Raw genomic sequence first — 22,836 nt, 5'->3', positions numbered from 1 at the left:
AAGTTGAAGGAATCATTAACATGTAAATTAAAAAAAAAAAAAACCTGTTCAAAAGTACTGCACCGCAAACTGTAGGCAATGTAATTCAGTATGTAATTAAGAATACGGAGAGAACACTTGTTAAACGACAAGATAAAACCAGGAACGTTTTACAAGAACAATTTAAGTAGTGTAATTACCGTAGACATTGCTCATATAGGGTTTAATGGCTATAGAATACCTTTTTTTTTTTTTTTTTTTTTTATTGCATCTCATGCAGCAGGTTTCCAAAGGCTAAGCGAGTTCAAAATACAAGATAAGATTGTTGATAACCAAAAAATTAAATTCAGTGAACCGTTCAGAGGCAAAATGGAAATGGGCTTCTTTGTAGATTCTAGGATGTTGGCCACTGTTGTACTATTGTTAAAGGATTAAGCAAAACAGTATGGGGAAGCAGTTCAAAGCCCCCCGCCCAAAGTTATGGCAGGGCAACTTCTGGAGCTCCATAGAGTTCACACAAACCGTTTGAAAATTTAGAAAAAATAAATCTGACAAAACACAAACAAACAAAAACTTATACACTCCTAATATCACATATACATTAGTGAGTTGTTTATTTATTGTACCCTGGTAAAATGACTAGTATACTGTACAAATTTTACTAACACAACATAGTGAAATAGTCCAAGCCTGACTATAAGTAAATAAATAAATAAACCTTATTATGCAGAATCACAAATCAAACAGACTTACCTGAACTGAGCAGCAACAGAACCTTCATGCAGAGGTATTCCTCATATGAAAGCTCAAGTCGTACTAACTCGTTTGAAATCTTCAGCATTTGTTCACACTGTTCAAAGATGAAAGGGAGCTTCATTCTCTCGCTGTATCAATGAAAAAAGAAATCCATTTAGAACTACCATAGACAGCCACACTTCTTTTTCAAACAGATCTACTGGATTCTAATCCAAATCAATTCACAGCACTGACTATAAAGTAAAACAGATTATTTTTACACAACATATTCATTATATATTGGGGGATATTTTGTCTTCCTTTTCAAATGCTTTGTTATTGTACTGTACATACATCAGCGTAGGACCCTTAATCCTTGTACTACCAGTAACTTAAAATTTAAGGTTTTTGTAAAATTATACCTAAACATTCTTATTAGACACTTACTCGTTTATGACTAGGTCTGGTGCAAAGCACAACATGCTTCCACTGGACTGCTTGTAGGATCTCCAACCCAGACTAAAAGACATGAGAAACAGCCAGGAACACTGTAGCAGGGTCATTTGATCATCAAGGTGCAGGCTTCTAAACCCTAGATAGGAAAATAGGATTGGTTAAAATATATATATATTTTTTTTATACTTCAAGCCAAAGAAACTTCACCAAAGAAAAAAGACATTTCTTAGATGCCATAAAAGAAAGGCTAGACCAAGATCATTTCTGAAGAAAAAAATAAATGGTTTTGGAGCATTACCGTTACCGACATTAAAACAAAATATGCTGGCTTTCTGCAGTTCTCAATTTCAGGGATTGCTTCTTAACAGATAGGTGTGAAGGGTTTCGAACCTGGTAATGCCTTTGCCCACTTTACTGCAGCTACCACTTGTCTTCCCCCTAGCCTGTTCAGAGTGCTCATAAGGCGTGTGGACGTGTCAGGGATGGTACTGTCGTATCCTGAGTAGACAACTTCTGGCTCGATGGCTTCCAAGAGTGACAGCATGGTTGGCGTTAGCTGTGGCATCGATTTGGGAACCAACGCCTGTGCCTGCTCCTTTGGTAGCTGTGTTGCTTGCTCAATGGTTGTCTGAATTCCCTTTAATTTGTTGAGCTTCTTTGTTTTTCGTGCTAAAAAAATAAAAAGGTAAATAAGCTTATAAATATTCAACTGAACCCAGGCAAGAAACAAGGTCATTCTGGAAACAGTTCTGGAGTTATCTTGCTGCCAGTACTGCTCTGGCCTCACTTATAAAAAGCATTACATTCAAAATTTCTATACAGAATTCTCCAAAGAAAATTCTCTCAAAGATTATATGTGATCTTAAAAGGAAGGTGGCATTTTAAATCTTAAAATGAACCTGTGTCTTCAAAAACAGTGACGATTACAACAAAAACAAAAAGATGTTATATTGTTTATTTACAATTTTAGGGTGCACATTAAACAAATGGGGGCCCTTACACACTGATCGTGTCAATCACACTATAACAGATGATCAAAGTGTATTTCACTATGCAACCCTGTATTCATTTAATGGATTACGAGGATCCTCTGTATGTGTCTGCACAAATGTTGCAATGTGTTCTGTGACTCAAAAACCAACAAATGACCCCTTTCTAATATACACTGACTGCTTTAATGGCATTTCATCTGCAGTACAGAAGACTGTGTAAATCATGTTACTGAGTAGAGCTGGCTCACTAAACACAGCAGCCAACACAAATTTACTGACGGCCATTCAACAGACTGAAGTTTCATGATTCATTAGCTGCCATTCTGGAGAAAATCAGTAGGTGGGATGACCTTCAGTGAACAACAACATACAGCTCAAACAGAAGAGGGTAGATGTTATTTTCAATGAGCACCAAACTGGTCATTAATGTTCTGGCTGTGGAATCACTTATTTTTATATTTTTTCCTTAATCTCTGGGCTGCAGAGTTTCTGCAGACATTCTCTCCTATTCAGGTAGAAGTAGTAGTATTAAGGCAAAGGAATAAAACAACTGTAACATGAAACTAGGAAGAAATAATGTAGTTACAGGAAAGAGCAGCTAAGTTACTAAGGTAGCTATTTTACCTTCTAAGTTCATCCCTGCCTGCAGACACTTCCGAAACCGGCACGCAGGGCAGTTTTTCCTGCGAATCTTGTCGATGATGCAGTCATTTCTCCCAGCGCACAAATAATTGTGTTGTCCTAGGAGAAAAAACAAAAGATACTTACAGTTTGGTCAACAGTACTATCATAGAGGATTACACAGCATCCAATAGCAATTGGCCACATCAGAATTAGATCCCAGAGATGGAGTTAATAGCAGAAACTAATTGCATGGACGAGCAGCAGCTATACTGTTTATTCCACGTCAGCCTGTTAACATGTACATCTCATCTGAAGGCATCTCACGATCTGCTATGACTAACAACTGACATTTAAAATGACCCTTTCCGTCACATTATGAAGCAACACTCATGGGCAAATCAGGTCAGAAACAACTGCATTAAAACCAAATGTGTTTCGTTAGTTTGTTTTATGAGGAATGATTTGTTTGCCTTGTAATGAATTGAACTTGTGCACTTTCTATTTCTGCTCGACTCATGAGCTTCTTTACAAAGAAACAATCAATCAGGAATAAACCACACAAGTATTTCCTGATTTCAGAGGTCTAACAGGTAAGTAAAGAGAAACTGAGATCTGTCAGATCCCATAAAACACCACAATCTGCACCATAGGGGACAGCATCCCCAACTAAGAAGGCTGGGCAGCAAAAGAACAAGGGAGGCCAATAAAGACATCTAAAAGTCTAAAAAACTATATAATATTTGCAATCAGTGCTATTGCTGTACATTACTAAGCTGCTGTTGCATCCAAACTATTCTGATTCTAACTTCTAGTTATTATTATTCAAAGAGATTACGGTGGACTGGTCCTGCATTCTCAGTGTAAGAACCCGACAGGATTGGGCAGCCCTTTGCGAAGCAAACACACTTTCACCGATGATATGAATTAATAAGGGGGACACAGGGACGAGGATGACATGCAGTGTCAACGCTGGGACAACATATTTGGATGCGTTTTGTGAATTCAGTGCTCATGATAGATGACACAATGACATCACAGGATACAGTCGCGCACAGGGGACCTCCCCTCCTGATGCTGAGGATTAAACTGATTTACAGGCTGAATCTGAACCAAGGACTGGAAGTGAAAGGCTGTTTATGCACATGAAATGCACAGGTCCCTATACTGCACATTAACCCCTGTGAGATAGTAGGGAGGTGGTTAAAATCCTCCCTGCTTTAAAAACATGTGAAAATGCACTTTTGGGTGAATGGGCTAAGGGTTTTAAATTGTTTAATTGTTTAATTGTTAATTGTTTAATTGTTTTATTCTTTAGTTATCCCCTGCACCTGGTGGTAATTGTAAATTAGAGCCAGGTGCAGGGTATTTAAGAGAGGCAGCCAGTCTGCTCAGGGCTGCTGCTGAGTGAGGAGCCTGACTGTGTGTGTGAGCAGTCGTTTTGAGAAAGGTATTGTGTGCAGCTTGTGTCATTATTTGTGTATTTTTTTTTTTTGACAGGTAAATGGCGTATCCGTCCTGCGAGCTAGTTAGGAACTTAAAACGAATGTTTAGTCAGTACTCCGAAGGAGTTAGGTGTTTGTTTTGTCTTTTTGTTTGTTTTTTTTTGTAATTAAAAGTGCGCAACAGCGCTATTTCTCTTTCAATTTTGTGTGTGGATTGTGATTTTTGAAGGGAAAAGTACCCAAGCGGGTCTGTTTTGGAGAGCCGGCCGTCACAACCCCATAGTATGCTCTACTTCAATGGAATACCGTTATCTGTTTTCCAACACAATGTGCAGTGTTACATCAAACTCAACATCCACGAAACCATCATAAGTACTGAGATATAAACTTCTTGTGTGCTGCATGTTGCTCAAAATAAATAACAGTGGAAATATAATTAATTATATAACAGCGTTTTGTTTTCGTTTTTTTTAAACAAAGCAGATTTTCTATATACTGCAAGACATTTTTAATGGACCAACACAAAGGAGCCAAGCACCACCGATAAGCATTTTATAATTCGTTGCACTGACACTGAGAAGCACACTTGGAGGAGAACAAGAGAGGAGACTGCTCAGAAATCTATTCTGTGACAATTTAAATTACAATGCTACCGTTTAAAATATGGTTATTATACAATATACGTACTGTGATCAATACTCTGTTGTACAGCAGCATTCAGTATATAGAAACACACAGTTTATGTGGTTATTATTTAAATGAGTAAACAATAAAACAAACGCAGGCATGGTAGGAATTTAAGACAACTCATTCAAAGTGCGCACAAATAGATGATTAAACACTGTGACTCTATACAAAGGGCCAACTTTAACAGAATAAAAGCGACGCAGAAAATAAACTCCTAATTTCTGCGAAGAGGAAATGGAATTCATAGTTGTTATCACCACATAACATCTTTATATTGGCATGGGTAGAAATGAGTCATCATGTGTGTACTGTAATGTGTTCCAAAAACGGTTTCTAAAAACCCTGAATCTAAATATGAGTCCTTAAGAAGATGCAAAACAGCACCAAAAAGAAACAAAACGTGGAATGCATTTCACAGTAAATAATCACAGCCATGCATTCTAAAGCACGGATCTACTGTAGACCATTAATTCTGATTAAGTAACAAAATGATTGAGTTAAAATATTTTATTTACCATCCATGTTTTGCCGAGCCCTCCATCCTTCATCAACGTGAGAACAGGAGAAAGGGGTTGGGTGGGGAAACAAAAATAACAGCGATAATAAAGGATGTCTTACTGTTAGAAAGTAAGAAAAAAGAATCACATTGAGATGATAGGAATTAAAAATTACATTTATTTTGGACTTTTTCTGGCACATATTCCAAGCATTTGTACTATACCTGTACATCCTGAATCATATCTGTTATTTTTGAGATTATACATATATTTTTACTTTTCACACTTACAAAGGGATGCTCTATTTATTTCAAGGTTGAACATGAACCTCTACTGACTGTGCATTGGAATTTGAAAGTTTGGGTTAAGCCTTCTGATCATGCGTGCATCAAATCACAACATAAACATCATCTGGGTGCATACATCACTTGCACCCACCTACACTGGGTTACTTCAGTGCTCACTTCACTCATACAAAGAAGACAGAAGACAAAGAAGATGATCAGTTTTTACCAAACTCAAAAGCTGGGCAAAGTTCCTCAGAAGTTCATTTACAGTTTTTTTTTTCTTCCCTTCTTTGTTTGATGCTTTGATTAAAAGAAAGCTTTCTGGGATACAAACAACAGATCATTTCCTCCCCTTTTTGTCATTCTCAACTTAAATCTACTTATTTACCTTCACGGTGTTCAGCAAACAACTGGAATCTTCCTGGGTCTGCCCAACCCTTGTGGATACCAGTACCCTAGTTTATTACACTTACTGACTCATTGGTTTTCCATTCACTTACTAATCTCATAGGAAGCCAGTTCTCTCATAAGGGCACAAAGGAGCGAATTATAACTGTTCTGTAGACTCACAAAAACTGCAATACTTACATTCTAACGTCACCAAATGAATTTAAACTACTGAATTACTAGAAAGAAAGTAGATCACTGTGACTTACACAGTTCACCATGTAAGCGCATGTAAAAATGTGTGACACAAAACAGATAGGAAGGTTCACCTACATTTCCACAGATTTAATAATGTTGGCTGCAGTGTTTTTTTTTATCGTAACAACTGGTTTTAGTTAATGTTACAATCTATATAAACCTGCAACAAAAAACTGACTCTGGTCCAACTGTGTAGGGGAAATGAAGTGGGTAAAAGTGAATGGCGTTGCACAGAGGAATGATTAAAGTAACCTGTTTGTGAAGATCTAAATCTGTTCTCCAGATGGGGTTTTATATGCAGTCACATGGGTTGGCATGCACCACACATTTTAGCTTTGCTCTTTCAAACAGCTACATATTTTTCTTCTGAATCTAGTAAGAGTTCCAGAGGTTTCACATAAGACATGCAAGACTATCTTTTTAGATCCCCATCGTTATTTCTACTTACTCATCATAATTAACCCCCTCTATATTGTTAGAAATCCTAACAATGCATCACCTGCAGTGCTAAAGCACCTTGCCAAAGCCACTGCAGAGCTTAAGGGGTGTTGGTGTTGGTTCAAACGCTAAAAGTACCAAATAAAAACTGGATTTCATTAAGAAAAAGCAAAAAACAAGGACCCATCAAAATCAGTCTTGGGTCTTACTTTAAATGATTTCTTTTTTTTTTTTTGTGAGAGGAATTCAAATAATGAAACTGTATAAAATAAGCAACAAAGAGGTTGTTGTTTGAGAGGGGCTGTCTTTTAAATGACAACTGTCTCTGCTCCTGTGGAAGTTGATGCAATACACCTGCAGTGGAAGCAGTGTGCTGTGTAACAAAGGGATGCTGCTGTAACTAACTCCAGGGTCTCTTTTGGGAAAGTGCCTCATTTGTAAAGGGAAACAATACTCTTAGGACATTCATGTACTGTATAAACACATTTAAACAAACAAAGCACAGTCATTTGCATGCCATCTGATAATCTCATTACTGGATTTTAGAGGACAGCGTGCATAGCCTTAAGAATCATCTCTTAAAGAGTAAGTAGCGGGGTTCCGAAAGATACAGCGTTATATGTCCTCGCGTGTTGCTACAACTTTAAATAATGGCCCTGTCATTTTTATTTTCGTTGTTAACATCTTGACAACTTTTTTATACTTAGAACTAACTTCAAAGTCTGTTGCAAAGCTTTTTTTTCAAAATGGCTGCTGTACTGCACTAGGGTTTGAGATCAGTCCTCAAAATCACTGCAAAAAAAACAAACAAACAACAATTGTTTTGGCTTTAAGTTCCCGATCACATCATAGATCATTATTGCTGTGTTACCTGTTTGACAATGTGGTCAATAACCCTTACACTAACAGTGCACTAGAGTGGACACTTTGGAAAGAGCTTTGTAACAGACTTTAAAAAGATATAGTGTAAAAAGTTGTCAGGATGTTAAAAATGAACAGAAAAATTACAGGTATGTTATTTAAACAGTTTGAGCAACACGTATGGACATATAACTTTTCGGAACTCCACTACTTACTCTTTAATAAAAAATAAAAAAAGACAAAATCTATGTAAAACTAAGTCAAGTTGTGATGGTGTTCTACAAAACTCCAAAACATCCATTAGTTGTACAATTTGTAGGGGTAGAGGGCCAACATTGTTGATTGTTGTTTAAATCAGTTATGTTTTTGAAGGCAGCGATTTGTTTTGATTGCTTTATGCATCTGTGCTTGTACAGAAAAACTTGAGTTTTCTACCACAGAAATTGGACCAATTATTTTATTAATATGCACAAACCACTTCTCCCTTGAGTACATGTCTAGTTCTAATACAGCAATCTTCAAAAAGCATCCAAAAATAGACCAGGTTTTATTTTTTCCTGCACTACACCCCTAATGCTTACCTTATAAAACATTTTATATCTAAAAACTTCTGCACTTAAAACATGCAATACATCCCTTGAGCTATTATTATAAACTTGTCATTTCGGCTCTTCCTTCCCCAGGATACCAGTTTAAAGATTAATTTATTGTGCTCGGTCCCACTATGGTGTTTCAAGTTTCAGGAGTCTGTTCTGAAAAAACCAGAACATTACTGTACCAACCCCTTCCATGTTTAGAATAACAATACAAGAAAAACATGCAATTCCTTGCCAAAGTTCTTGCCAAACTGGCATTCTTGTACAGCTGGTGAAGCCTGTACCTACAAATACAACATATACAAATGGGCACATTCAAAACACCTTACCTTCTACTGCCCTTTTAAAGAACACTTTGCAGCTCCCACATGTAAGGACCCCATAATGGCACCCAGAGGCTTCATCCGAGCACACGAGACAGGTCTTGTGAGTAGACTTGGTGGACGTTGCAGGAGAAGAACCAGCATCTTGCCGACTCATAGAGCTGAAAACAGAAACAGAAGAGACACAGGAATTCAGACACAAGAACACAGAATCAGCATTTGAACATTTAAATAGTACACCATACAAAATAAATAAATAAAATATCATACAAAATATTTTTTATTTCCACTATTTTATTTTGAGATGTGGCTGTAATGTCCCTGCTAGTTTAGCTTTGTAAGAAAGAAATTCATTTGGTTGAACAGTGGGGGCTAGAATCTACTAGCATTGAAGTCCTATCACTATCAGAAAAGAAAAGAAAAACAAATTAATAAACACAACATTAAGGGGGTGTTTATTAAGTTAGTATAGGTGCAGTGGATACAAAATGAAAATTGCATTGCGGCCAGACCATTATTTCGCACTTAAGAGCAATTCAAATAACTCAACACGAACAAACAATGATCCGGAATTATAATAACAAGGGTCTCAATGAGTGCATCGGTCTATTTAGTGGTCGCGCTTGCAGAGTTACAGAGAGCAGTATTTGCTGTACGACATTTGTGGAGCACGAAAACACAAAGCAAAAAAATATATAAATGTCAGAGGAATGGCAGCAAAGTCCTTGTGGTGCACGGCCAAAAAAAAAAAAAAAAAAATTCTGAGAAGGAGCTGGAAGTCCATACGGCTGAGGTTACTCCGCATGAAACAAAGTTGTTTGGAAAAGCCTCACCCAATATCAGGTATGCGAGTATCCTTAGGAAATGATATGTATCGGCCTGCCCTTTTCAGCATTTGCCTAGCACTGGAAATGGTGGAAAAGTAGTGCAGAGAACTCAGCACTTTCACATATGCAAGGATAGCGGTCCCCAGATTGACACGGGGGTCTAACTCATCCCTCAATTCAGCTATTAGGTCTAGGATGACCTGTGGAGTGAGGTAATGCTTTAGCACTGCATCCTCTAGCATCCCAAACAAAGTGACCTTGGGATTGAATATGCAGGGTCTTCTTCGTCTTTCCCTTCTCCAAACGTGTTCCTGCCTCTTCTCAACAACGGCCAAGCATCGCCGCATCAGGAAGTGAACCACAGCAGCCATCCTGATCCCAATGACAGGTCTGTCTCTGCAGGTGTGTGCTTTTATACATCTCTCAGTTACGCAACTTTACAGTTGCTAAACATGATTATTACTATTATTATTATTATTATTATTATGGGGGTTTTGCACCTGCAAACGTTTTAAGAACCTATGGGCATGGTCCACTCCGTGACATGGGAGGCGTGACTATTTCTTACTGCACAGTACAGCTCCTGCAGTCTCATCTTCCCTCCCCTGTGTGCTTGTGGTTAGTTGTACAGTATGTTGACCTGATGCTTATTTAAAACAGCACAGCTTTACTGCACATTCTTCTCCTTTCTGCATCACAGTTCCTCAGCTCTCTTGCTCTGAGGCTCTCTAGTCCCCAGGTCTGTCAGCTACACTCTTATCGGCCCTGACTCCTCCTCACACGCATTTTCCAGGAGCTGATCATGATCGGAGCAGACTGTAGACTCTTTGAAGGCTCTACAGACTGTCAGACCTGTTAAAGTAGAAAAACCACATTGCTGGCACAACCTTCAGTCCAGGCTGTTAGACAACCAAAAACATCCACACAAAGATAGTTGTTGATTTAACACAGAGTCAAAACTTCTTTGTTTAAAAAAGGGTCACAATGGTAAGTATTTACACATTTTAATGTCAATCAAACCAATCAATTCCACTTAAAGTACATTGCATTTATTTCTTTACAAAACCCCTCTAAACCAAGTATAGATTACACTACATTGATAGACATGGGACTGTAACTCATTCTCACTGTTTAACACAAAGTACAAACAGCAATCTACTGTAATGCAGTATTAATTGAAACTTGAAAAGCCCTGTACAGCAAACTACTGCTTTCTGAATGAAGTAAACCAAAATAAAATTGCATTACTGCACCTGCAGTCCTGATATGACACAGTGGCTGACAAAAGATTGAAAACCACCCTGGTGTGTCATAACAATGTGGCTTTCTTTTAACACCTAAAAAAAAAAATGGTTTTGTCTGAAATGAAAGCTGGAGTGTCACAAAATATAAATTGAGATTATAGACTATTCTGTGAGTGAATAAAAGTATATTTAAAAGTGAGAAATTGATTTACTTCCCAATTTGTGCTCAGACCCCAACCTGAAAAACCATTTTTTTTACATGCAAAAAAAAAAAAAAAAAATAAAAAAGGGCTCAATGCACAAAGGGCGCGTTGCAACAGAAACCCTCAACTTCTGCTTTCAACGCAAGGTTAACATTTCTACTTTGTTTTGCTTTCTTTGTTAAAACTCTAATAAAAAAAAAAAAAAAAATAATGTTATCAATTTCAGGGATTTTATACATACCTTCCCAGCCTTCCACTTGGAACACTGTCTCCCAAGATTGGAATTATATAGACACAAACAAAAAGAATGACGATCACATTGACACTGTATATAAAACAGTTTGTTCTGTTCTGAGCATTATGATATGTAGATCATGCTATTGCCATTGCCTTTTATGACAATGACTACCACATAAAATCTGTTTGTTCGGTTGGTCGGACAGGGAGGGATTGTTGATTAGTTTAAAAGATTCAGTTGCTCTGCTGTGTGCACCTGTTCTATACCCAGAATGCTCTGTTTCACATCATCCAATAGGGAGTACCACCCACAGTGAAGCATTGTGCAGTATGGCATGACACGCCTACAGTACAAGCAAAAGCCTTGACCTTTTTCAGGTAAAACACAGCTCAGGTACAGCACCTGAGAAAACCATGTTCCATGTGCCGACAAAGCAAAGACACATTCTCAAAATTAAGAAGAAAACTTAACGAACGTAGCATAGCTGGAACTTCTGACATCTCTAGCTCTGATGCCTGCCTTTAAACAAACATACAAACAAAGTTCATGTCATAGCCGATGAAATGAGCAAAAAGAACTAAAAACATGACATCAGGTTTGCTGTAACAAGGTTACCTTGAAGGCTCTCTCTTTGTAGAGGCTATTAGTGAGAACTAGATAAAAAAAAGAGAGGAAAAAAACAGATATGGATTTGTGTTGTTGTTGTTTTTAACAAGTAAATTCAACAGTTGTGACAGTCATGAACCATCTGTGTGCTTGATCACATGTCCTGATGACAGCAGGGTTTTTGATTCCAGCTCCTGACGTATTGTGTTTTCTTCACCTCCTGTAACACAAGCAAGACCCTTCTGGGAACTGATCCCATGTGGCTCTCTGTTTCTTAAAAACATTCACCCCTCCAATACTAAATTCTTGTAACGCCACTTTATTATTAAAAAGTTAACACATTGCCATTCATGACAAGACACCCTCCTAACCCCCAACCTCCACCTCCCCTACCTTAAACACAGTGTGTCGCCCTGCATCAGGAATAGTCTGCTTCTGATATTGCACTGCAGTCCCTTCTCAAACACTGTACGGTGCACTGGACAGAAGCAGTCACGAGTCTCTAAATAACGTAATGCAATAGGCACAGGAGACTGTCAACACTGATGGCATTTCATTGCTTGGCTCTAGACAGAAAACTACATCAGAAATAGTTGAAGGTGAAAGGGTTTAACTTTGCCTGGCAGGAATTTTTGTGCGACCTGCATACTGGTATCTTGACAAGATTTTCACACGCAGAGGCAAATCAGCAGTAAAGTATACAACTCTGCTGAGTTTAACAGCAGAGTACTGTTCCTGCTAACTATCAAATACAGCTCAATTCTCCATCGGCACACTGGAATTGTTTGGCTGGGAAAAGAGGTCAAATTAGGAGCAGGACTGAACAAGAAATATAATACATGATGTGTGCCCCCTTACGCATTCTTGACTTTTTCTGGGAATTTAAAACTTAGCAAGTTGGTGCTGCATTGAGTGTGAGGCTATTCCTAATAGAAGCAAGGCTTTTTACACAAATTACAAAGTAGACAGTCAGTTACTGTAGCACAGCTGCTGTACCACCTGTTAGTAGGAGACACAGTTTTCTACATAAATACATGGAGTGATACTTGCTCTTATGACTTTCCGCCAGCATGTATATTCAGGTTCATTATATGGGAGACATACTGTTAATTACCATACTAAATGTTCTCTCAATGGAGAAGCTCTGAGAATCGTCTGCTCTCTCATTACTGTTATACAAACATTACATCACCATCACTGCCTTCCCTGTGTGAATGTTTCTTTCTGCATAGAAATTACAAGCTAGAGCGAATCTTCTGAAATTCCTCAAAGATCATTTGTTATTTGTGCACAAACCACAAGGAGAACTAGTGCTAGGAGAGAGTTTTTCACTCCGGATTTGTCTTTTTAAGCTCAGTTGTGCTTAATTGAGATCACAGAAGAACCCGTCTTGCAACAGCTTAAACTGCACAGAATGGTCTGATTTCTATACCTGAAATCAGATAGCACTGATACCCGCAATATAAAAATCTTTCTTTGGAAATAGAATCCCTTAATACATGGGGGGGGTGGACGGGGGGACGACATTATTTTGTTGCTAAATATGCAAAAGTTACACCTTAAAGTGCTGCAGAAAGACATTATTTTCATGCTAACGTATAGCGTGTAGCGTGTGTTGGTAATATGGCCATTTATATAGGCTACATTCTTTAGCACAATAAGGGAAAACAAGCACAGCAATAATGTTTTTGGTTCAAGAAAGAACATTTTGAAGTTATGAAGGCCGCAAACCATTTATACTGCGAACGTCTCTGTTACAAACGAGCACAACAAAATAGGGTTTACTTAAAAGAAACAAGTAAAACACATCTAACAGGGTGTCCTTTTCTTTCTATCGACTATCCGTGTCAGAGAAAAAATCGACTATTGCAGCTTTCAAGTGTACAACTCCTTGTATGAATTCTATGAAGAAGTCTAAGCAGAAAACTAAAGGTTACTAAAGGTTATATGCTGCTCCATTCTATGAAAAACATTTATCAGATATGAGTTGCCAAATCATGTTGCACTACTTACTGTATGACAGTGTGTGGAGTTGCATTTAACTAGATGGATTAAAAAACAGCCCAATAAAGAAAAAAAAAAAAAAAAAATATATATATATATATATATATATATATATATATATATATATATATATATATATATATATATATATATATATATATATATATATAATATATATATATATATATATATATATATATATATATATATATATTCCAATGAATGCTTTTGGTTTACGAAAAATTTTAAAACACACAGGTGCGACATTTGGCTGTATCTGCATAATTCCAAACCGACACAACTAGACGTATATATACTGTATATATATATTATATATAATATATATATATATATATTATAATATTTATACACACACAACACATGGGTGTGTATGTATGTGTGTTATATATGGTATATGGTGTACACAGAGCGGAAAATTCTCTTTTAAGAGGACTCTCTGTGTCCAAAAACACAGGTTTTTCCTAATAAAGCGAGAACAAAAATTGAATCCTGCTATATTATAAATATATATATATATATGTAAGTATGCTTACCAGGGGATAGGGTTTTAAAATGCACTGCCTTGAAAGCAGAGACCTAGAGAGCTTTTCAGCAACAGCTGGATCATGTTACTGTGATGTTGGGCTATATTTTTCTTGCAATGAGCATGGCTGTTGACATGTTTTGACATTAAATCTGATTTACAGGCCCAAAAAGGTCGCCCCAGATTTTCCAGGCATTGTGCTTTTATTTAGGCAAGACCACAGAAATGAATGTGTTCAGGATTCCACTCAAAACTATTGAGGATTGCATGTTTAAACCTTGTGGTTTTTTCAGTCATAGTGGTTGAACAGCCTCCTCTCACCCATAACTTTTCTTCAGTTCTTATCTACTTTGGGAACCTTAAAGACTAGCTCAGAAGCAAAAAAAACAAAACAAAAAGAGGGTGATTGATTAGGTTATCATGAGATGATCACGCAGCCGTTCTTCTAGGATATTACTTGAGTAGGCTAAGTGCTGACACATTATTAAAACATCTATAACAGATACCAATCTAAATATATCATTGCTTAAACATAAGCTGAAAGGACAAAAAAAAGTTTCAGCTGATTATAGTCAGCATATAATATTCTATATACCATAACTGGCAGCTATACAAGGGGCTGCTGTGTACTTACAAATACATTGTTACGTTAATTTGGACTGTCACAAGCAAGTATTTTGCTTGTGACAGTCCAAATTAATATTCGTTTAAACACTTCAACCAAATTAAAAACAAAATCAGCCTGATATGAATTAATGAGTGTTTAGCTTGTAATGTTTACTCACCCAGATGTTAAGGAAAGACCTAGATCATGGCAAACTCGTACCAATTAGAAAACTACAGTTTGACTAATTGTCATTACAATTCCCCAGTCTGTGAACACATTGCTTAAGAATATAACGATAAAAATAAGGTTTCTAGGAGTGTCTTAGGAGTTCTTAGAAGCCATTTGGCATGAAATACAGGGCATGAGATACAGGGCATGATGCAAGGACAGGCACAATGCAAACAACTGTGGCTGCAAAATTCAAATCGCCTAGCAGCCAGGCAATTATTTTGCACTGTGGCCTATGTAAGCTTAAGAGCAACGCAAATTACTCAAAACACACAAATAATGAGCTGCAATCATGACAATGAGGGTCGCAATGAGCGCCGCGTGTGCATCGGACCATTTAACGACCACACTTACTGCCCAGAGGCGAGATGAGTTAGGAGTACAGCGAGCAGCAGGCGCTGTATGGGATTTGTGCAGCACGAAAATCAACCAAGCAAAAACATATATGTCTGATGAAGGGCAGCAAAGTCCTCTTGGCGCACAGAAAATAAAATAAAAGTTTTCCGAGGAGTAGCTGAGAGTCCTTACGGCTGAGGTGACTCAGCATGAAATTGAGTTATTTGGAAAAGCCTCATCCATCATCAGTTATACTACCAAAGAGGCATAAACCTCCACCCAGACCTGCCAAGTGAGATGATAACGCCTTACCACCGCACTCTCCGGCATTCCAAACACTGGGGTTGACAATGAGTGGTCTTCTCTGTTATGCCCTCCTTCTCTGAAGGTTTTCCTGCCTGTCTTCAACAAAAGCCAAGCGTCGCCGCATCAGGAAGTGTACCACAGCAGCCATCCTGATGCCAATGACAGGTCTCTGAAGGTGTGTGGTTTTACACATTTTTGGAGGGTAAGCATTTGACAAGTGCAAGGCAAAATCCTTACATCTCATTATAATGTTTGTGCCCGCTAAGTATTCCAGATCCCCGCCCAATTCCATGCTCTTTTCTTTTATTTGAATATCATTTTAAATGGATTAATGACAGCAAAAGTGCTAATTTGATAGTGGGTGCACAACGCTAGGTGAAAAACGTACCCTTATATCAGCCCCACAGTATTTCATTAGGGCAGGCATGTGTTGCGGGATTAGTCGTGCATTGTTTTACTCCACAGCAATGTGATTCTCTAGGACAGACAGCTCCACACTTGGTTATGTGACCTGAGCCTCAATTATTTAAATATGACCTACTCTAATCGTACTATACAAGTCTCTGAAGCTGGTAAAAACATCAGCTTACCTAAAGGGAAGTGATGACTTTCCTAGAGGGGGATGTTATGTCTAGACGTCAAGTCTCTTTCAGTCTTGCAATAATATGATGATGATTGTAATAACAGTATGCTACATGTGCTTACTATGTTGTTGTAGACGTGGTAATCTGAATGCACACCCAACGAATAAGGCATACTCTGTGTATAATTCATAATTACGTTCAATGAATAACACACCTCTTGTATAATGCACACATTTTGGAGAACTATCCTATCAAAAATGCCATTAGAACATCATTACCTGAGTATACTGCACTCCTCTTTCAGTATATATGACAAAAAATAACAAAAGGGTGTGCAATGCATACTGCCAACGTTCAACTGGGAGGATAGTTCTGTAAAACTTTCTACCATGGTCCTAATTCCTATCATTATATGCAGTACGTTTCTCCTCATCTTAAGTCATTTATGGTTGAGAAACCAATAGCATATCATGAAAATGGCCACCAGATAATTCTGCTGAGGTTAAGTTTGACCATTTTTGCAGTTTCTGGACCCATGCCATGCAACATAGGGTTATCAGCAATGAGCAAGGGTTAAGGGTCAAGGCAAGTGTATCATCCACAACTTCAAATCAGAAACTCTAAGGTAAAACATTTAAGAAACTAAGGGCTTGTACACACACACAGCCTAAATGTGGTTGCAAGGTCAACTTTTGCTCTTAATACGGTTTAAGTAGACATACAGTTTGGTTGCAAAGGGCAACCGCACTAGTTAATCCTGTTCAGAAAAAGTAGTGAGTTCAGTTATTAAATCAGTTTGGTTAGTTAATGTGCAGCAGTTGTGTGTGTGTGTGTGTTAAAACAACAGCAGTAGGTGCTCGGTATATTTCTGTAGTAGTAGTATTATCAGACATTTTCGTGTGATAAACATGGCTACCGACCAGTGACTCACTTTGTCCAAAGAAGTCCCAAAAATGGAATAAATGTTTGGTCTGAGAAAGGGGTCCAGGCTAAGCAGGCTAAATGCCACAGTGTGACCGCAGCTCGTTTTTCCACTGATACCGAACATCTCATCTGTGTGTTTTGGAACTCCAGGAAAGGTCTCAGTAAATGACAAAGACATTAGACATGCGCACATTTTTAATCCAGTCATTTGGAGACTACTCAAGTCGTACCCACCAGTCTTCTGGTCAGAAGATCGATCAAAATGTTTCGATCTAGCATCATGCTACTGCAGATCATCACCACTATATTTAGAAGTGCAGAAAAAGCAAAACGGCGTCTCTGCTGGTTTTGCAGAAAAGAGCATAGCTGTGCTTGACGAGCTCTCAAAAACAAAAACACACCCTGCCACCACACAGACCTATCGAATGTCGTGTAATGATGGTCTGAGTTCAGTTGTTGGTTTAAACAGTAACGAAAGGCGTTTGCGTACAACAAACAACCACAGCAAGTGCAGCTTGTTAATACGATTGTCACGCTAACCGCAGTGTGTCTGTACGAGGCCCAAGTCAAGCATACAAACGTTCTGGTTAGTGCACTCACTACAATGATGAAGTCAATAGCAAAAACATTTGTCGTATTAGTTTTCCCTCAAGCCAACTGTAACACATCATGGATAAGGACGATGAAACCGAAGACCTCTCTCAATGAAATGGCTTCTGCTCCCATTTTAGAAATCAAGACAAGGACACATTTCTAAACTGAACAAGTGACGTGTTATTTGGAGGAGCTCCAACTGCAATAGTTTCAAGGGCATAGGCAGTACTTTTTGGATAGAATAAAGAGTAGGGACTGCTGCAGCTGCACACAATGTAGCTCTCTTCACTGCATGCAACAAAGGTCTTTAGAGAAAATGTCTCAATTCTTGTGCATTAGGTTTGTAATACTGCATATTCTTGCTAAAAAAAAAAAGCTGCTCTTCCTATATAAATAGTGACCCTGCTCAAACCTATTTAGCTATATACTAATTTTAAATAGCTTATGTTCTTGTCTTAATCTTCTACATTTCAACTGTAGATGTATTGGCGTTTAGGTTAAAAGATCGTACCCCAGATGACTGGAACTTTATTTGAAATTTTTTAAATATAAAAAAAAAAAAAAAAAAAAAATGTACAAATAGCACTTGGGTATAAATATAACACATTTACACTGCATTTGGTTTATCTCAATCCGTACCAAGTCATTTCTAAATTATTCTCACATTTTTCAGAATTACTGCCAGAGCACAGTCATCCCTTGTATTAAATTAAAATAAATAATAATAAAAAAATAATAATAAAAAAACACAACCACCACCATCAGCAAAAAATCTGCAGATCGAGGGTCTGACTGGAATATTTCCATCATTACTGTGATAAACACACATGCCTGTTCCCCAGAGCTACTCCTACATCTCACAGTTTATTGCTTAAATAAGTAAAGTTGTGCAAGTAATGTAAATCCTGTCATGGGTCACCTGCTCTATCTCTTTCGTGCATGCCAGCTATTTGTATTCTGTTAAATGGATTTACTATGCCAAGTTATTAAAGTGAATATTGAATAATGTTACTCCACAGTCTCCACTCTGAGAGCAGCTATTCCTGCCTTACTAATGAAATCTACTGTACTAGGACCCTGTTAATGATATGGACATGGTAATACAGAACACAGATCAAGCTATTCCTTATTCCACAATGCTTAGAAACAACATTCCAAAAAAAATTCAGAGAAACAGGTGATGATCAATATAAAGGTTGAGTATATTGTGCAGAAATCTGTATTTTACATAACTGGGATGAGGTTTCTGCAAAGCTCCAATAAATTGCAGGTCAGAGCTGGTGCTTTAGATGTTTCACAGACTGTTACAGTAGCACTCTGCAGTAGTATTACAGTAGGGCACTGCAATGTTACAAACACCCCAGAGAACACCATTTGTTCTACAGTAAAAGTGCAGTACATTTGGGGATTACAGAGCACAGTACACAAAAGCAAGAAACTTGCCCTCAGAGACAGGCTTCCTTTGCTCCCGAAAGAAAACCCATCCAGATTATTTGTTTCTCCCCTTGCCATTTGGTTCCAATTTGAAAAACATAAATACAGCAAGAGGTATTACAGTAAGTGGAACTGAACACCCTGCATGTTTTTTCACTTCCCCCCCCCCCAGAGGCTGGGTTCACTCCTGCTAAGATCCAATTTATTCCAGCATTTTTACAACACCAATCAAGAATGATGCTGGTTCTTGTCACCACCAAATACAATTTACTTGTTACTCTAATGAGGTTACGTGCTCATTGGGCACATTAATGCTGGAGCACCAATGATAATGACTACCCTATTATTGCATATACAGCCGTGAAGAAATTAATTTAAAATTAGTCAATGATTATTTGAAGGGGTTAATATTAAGAGTACGAATGCTATCCTAACTCGTCACTCTTTGTTTTTTTGCGATATGCCTACTGTCTTGCATTACAATGTCCAGTGTCTGTCCAGCCAAACTGTACAAAATATCAATAATGAAAACTTGACTTTACATATGTTAGCCTATTGGAGCTTGTGCTCCTAACAGAGGTGATATGGTACACCGTGATAACACAGGATGTGCAGCCCACAGAATTAATGGTTTCTGATACAGCCTGGCACACACAGTGCAAGTGGCAGTTTCAGGAACACTAATACGTACAGTATACTGTACGACTATCAACAGAAGCTTTGTGTTAAGCACTCAGACATGACAATGAAATAGCAGGGCTAAGGCTACCAGAACTGTATGACTAATGAAGCTGGCTTTTAACTCCAGGTCCAACCCTTTTCCTTTAAAAATCTGCTTCAAAAACATGAATACTGACGATCGCATTGTCATGTACTGCTATATTACCTTAATTCCAGCTTTAATAATTTCTGGATTCTAACTTATTCTTAACAGTGATGTACTGCATTTGAATATAGTACTCCACTGAAACTACTGCTTTAAATTACAGCAACAGACCATCAAAATCACACTTGCACTACCTTAAAATATACAGCATAACACTTTTTTCTAATAAAGTGTATCAATGAATTATAAATAAAAACTTAGAATTCCAAACTACATGCGACAGAATGTGGTTATTGATTTTTTTTCTCTTGACAGCAGCTGATGCATTAGTGAAATCACATACATTTTTTAAAGATACACTGTACTGTTCACAAAGCAGTAAACATGAGGCCCTCATTGCTGCAGAACTGCAAAAAGAAAGCATTGGTTAGTGAATGATACTAGTTTGGTAAACAATCAAATCTGAGCAGCTAATGCATTTCAGTGTGACTTGCAGAGACCTGCTTTTCTAAGTAACATATGCCTGGACTGAAAAGGCTGCCATTTTCAAATTCTTGGAACCATGCCACTGAATTAATAAACCACACAGGGCACAGAGAGGTGAAGCGGGAGAAACACTGTACTCCAGTCTAAGATCCTTGCAAAGCAAGAGCAACATTAAGTTATGGCTGCAAATCCCTAGTTTGCCAACTCAGCATTTTTGCAGAAAAAAATTTATTGCAATACATAAATAAACCATTCAGTTGGTTTGAATTCTCGATGGTCAAGGTAATTGTAATCAAAAACGACAGAAAGTATAATACTTGGAAACAAGGGCACAATAATCAAGTGTTGAAAATAAGCATACATATATACACACACACACACTTGCTACTTTGATATTAAAATCGGTAAAGCTCGTTAAACATAAAATTCCCCAAAAATATGAGTGTGATGGAAATAAATTTATATAGGATAAACGTTGGTATGACCACTCGCTATTTTTTATTTTCTTAGCAAAAATAATCATTTAGAAATCATCTCGTGTCTGTGTATTTTTAATACTTACTGTCTCCTTTTCGCTCTGAATGGCTGGGGGTCGCTGTTGATCACCTCAGCAGTCTGTTAGTACTGTGGTTTCCCGATCACTGTCATTTCATCCTGTTCTGACAGATCTCTTTGACTGAAGCAGCGCAACAATGCTCTCATTCACTTAAATGACATTCAATCATCAAGACCTGCACAGAGTGTGCACTTTCATTTCCCAGCTACAGCGCCGTCATTCAAAACGCCTACTTTGAAATTAACAGGTTAAGGTGTACGTAAGCTTTTGCTATAGGTATACAGTGACAGTTACTAGTTTGATTTAAAAATGGGCGCAAGAGGAAAACACTGACACCTAACAGATGGCTGAAGGCTCCGCGGCAGGACGAGGCAGGCCTGTCTGCCTTGCCTTCCAGTGACTGAGTCCAGCTGTGCTGAAGCAGGAGAGGGAGAGCTCAGATGTTTATTAAGTGCAAGTTAGTTCTGTTCAACTATCTAATGTTTTGTTCTGTGCATATTATTTTTACTCATAAATTTATGCTACGTCTGCGCAATACACACTTACATGCTGTGTTTTCTACGGTTTACTTGAGACAATTTAATCTGTGTAGGATCTAAATCTATACAAGCTATAGCTCCGCTGTGACCAAACGTTATTTCAATTAGAATGCTGGTAACCATGGTTTTGTTACATGTTGAATTACGATAAATTTCTTCTAAAATAAAACAGTGATTTGGCAAAAATTAATTATTAATAATGTTGCTGCTTTTATTGCTTCGACACAAATTAGCTGACGAGATTCTGCTTGCCCTCTGCCTGCCCCACCTGTGCAGTACAGTAGCATGATGCAGACAATGTGTTTAATTGAAATACTTGTGCACATTAAACATACACTCTATGCTGTTTCCTTACTAATCACTTGCATGGTTATTGTTTAAACAGAAGTGGTTTCTTCAGAGTGCTTCACTACGATTTACTTCACAGCTCTGTTCCCCCAGTTTTACAGTTCAGCAAGTCAGGTGGTTTTACAAAGTTCCTAATATATTTGCAAATTAATGAAAAGTGCAAACTGTGGTATTCGGGAAAATGAGGAAATGAGAAGCACATTACAAATCAGTTGCTGAACATAAAAGGGTTTATATTGCAGAGTACAATACGGTCAGATTTTCCTTAAAACTGACTTGAGAAAAGCATACCTGATTAGAATATCAGTCACTACTAACTTGTTGAAAATTACCACAGTGCCATAAAATATCCCGGCTATAAAACCACCTATAAAAATATCCCTGGAGAAAAACCCAATATGCAGTATGTGATTCGAGAAGACCACCAAACAATATTGTCATAGGGGCATCTCACAGAATTAGTGACAAAATAAAGATACATGTAAATGTACAATACTATACAGACAGACAAGGCACCTAAATATACTCCAAGCAGGTCTGTAGATACTTTCATGACAATTGGAGAAGGGCTAATCTAAAGTGAGACATACAGATATGCACTCCCAGCAGTCGATAATTGGATTTGTCTACATCAATACCATGGAGAGGAACCCAAGAAAGGACATGGTGATGAATGTAGCAGCGTTTTTAAAATTGACAATCCAGCGTTTTTCGACCTTTACTGGTAATCTGTCCGAGACTGGCTTCGTCAGTTAACATCCGGCTATACGGCACACAAATCATGTCCCTCACTCAGTGCAGCATATACCATTTCCCATGAATTGCAACATCCTGTGTGTG

At 37.9% G+C, this 22,836-nt stretch overlaps 1 protein-coding gene across 3 annotated transcripts in view; it reads right to left on the bottom strand.

The window, feature by feature from the left end:
• LOC121296999 (glucocorticoid receptor-like) overlaps nt 1–22,836 on the bottom strand; it is a 47,902-nt gene that overhangs the window by 1,807 nt on the left and 23,259 nt on the right. For 2 of the 3 annotated variants that reach the window (XM_041222994.1, XM_041222995.1), the window contains exons 3-8: nt 8,569–8,723; nt 5,431–5,457; nt 2,787–2,903; nt 1,561–1,839; nt 1,162–1,306; nt 733–863 (exon numbers count right to left, since the gene is read on the bottom strand). In XM_041222994.1, the coding sequence (XP_041078928.1) occupies nt 733–863; nt 1,162–1,306; nt 1,561–1,839; nt 2,787–2,903; nt 5,431–5,457; nt 8,569–8,723 (854 nt within the window). The remainder of the gene's footprint in view (nt 1–732; nt 864–1,161; nt 1,307–1,560; nt 1,840–2,786; nt 2,904–5,430; nt 5,458–8,568; nt 8,724–22,836) is intronic. The other variant, XM_041222996.1, reaches the window with a different exon arrangement.

This window comes from Polyodon spathula, chromosome 22, assembly GCF_017654505.1.
Source record: "Polyodon spathula isolate WHYD16114869_AA chromosome 22, ASM1765450v1, whole genome shotgun sequence".
Lineage (NCBI taxonomy): Eukaryota > Metazoa > Chordata > Actinopteri > Acipenseriformes > Polyodontidae > Polyodon > Polyodon spathula.
The sequence above is the reverse complement of the archived record's forward strand: the minus strand, read 5'-3'. Positions and strand labels throughout refer to the sequence as shown.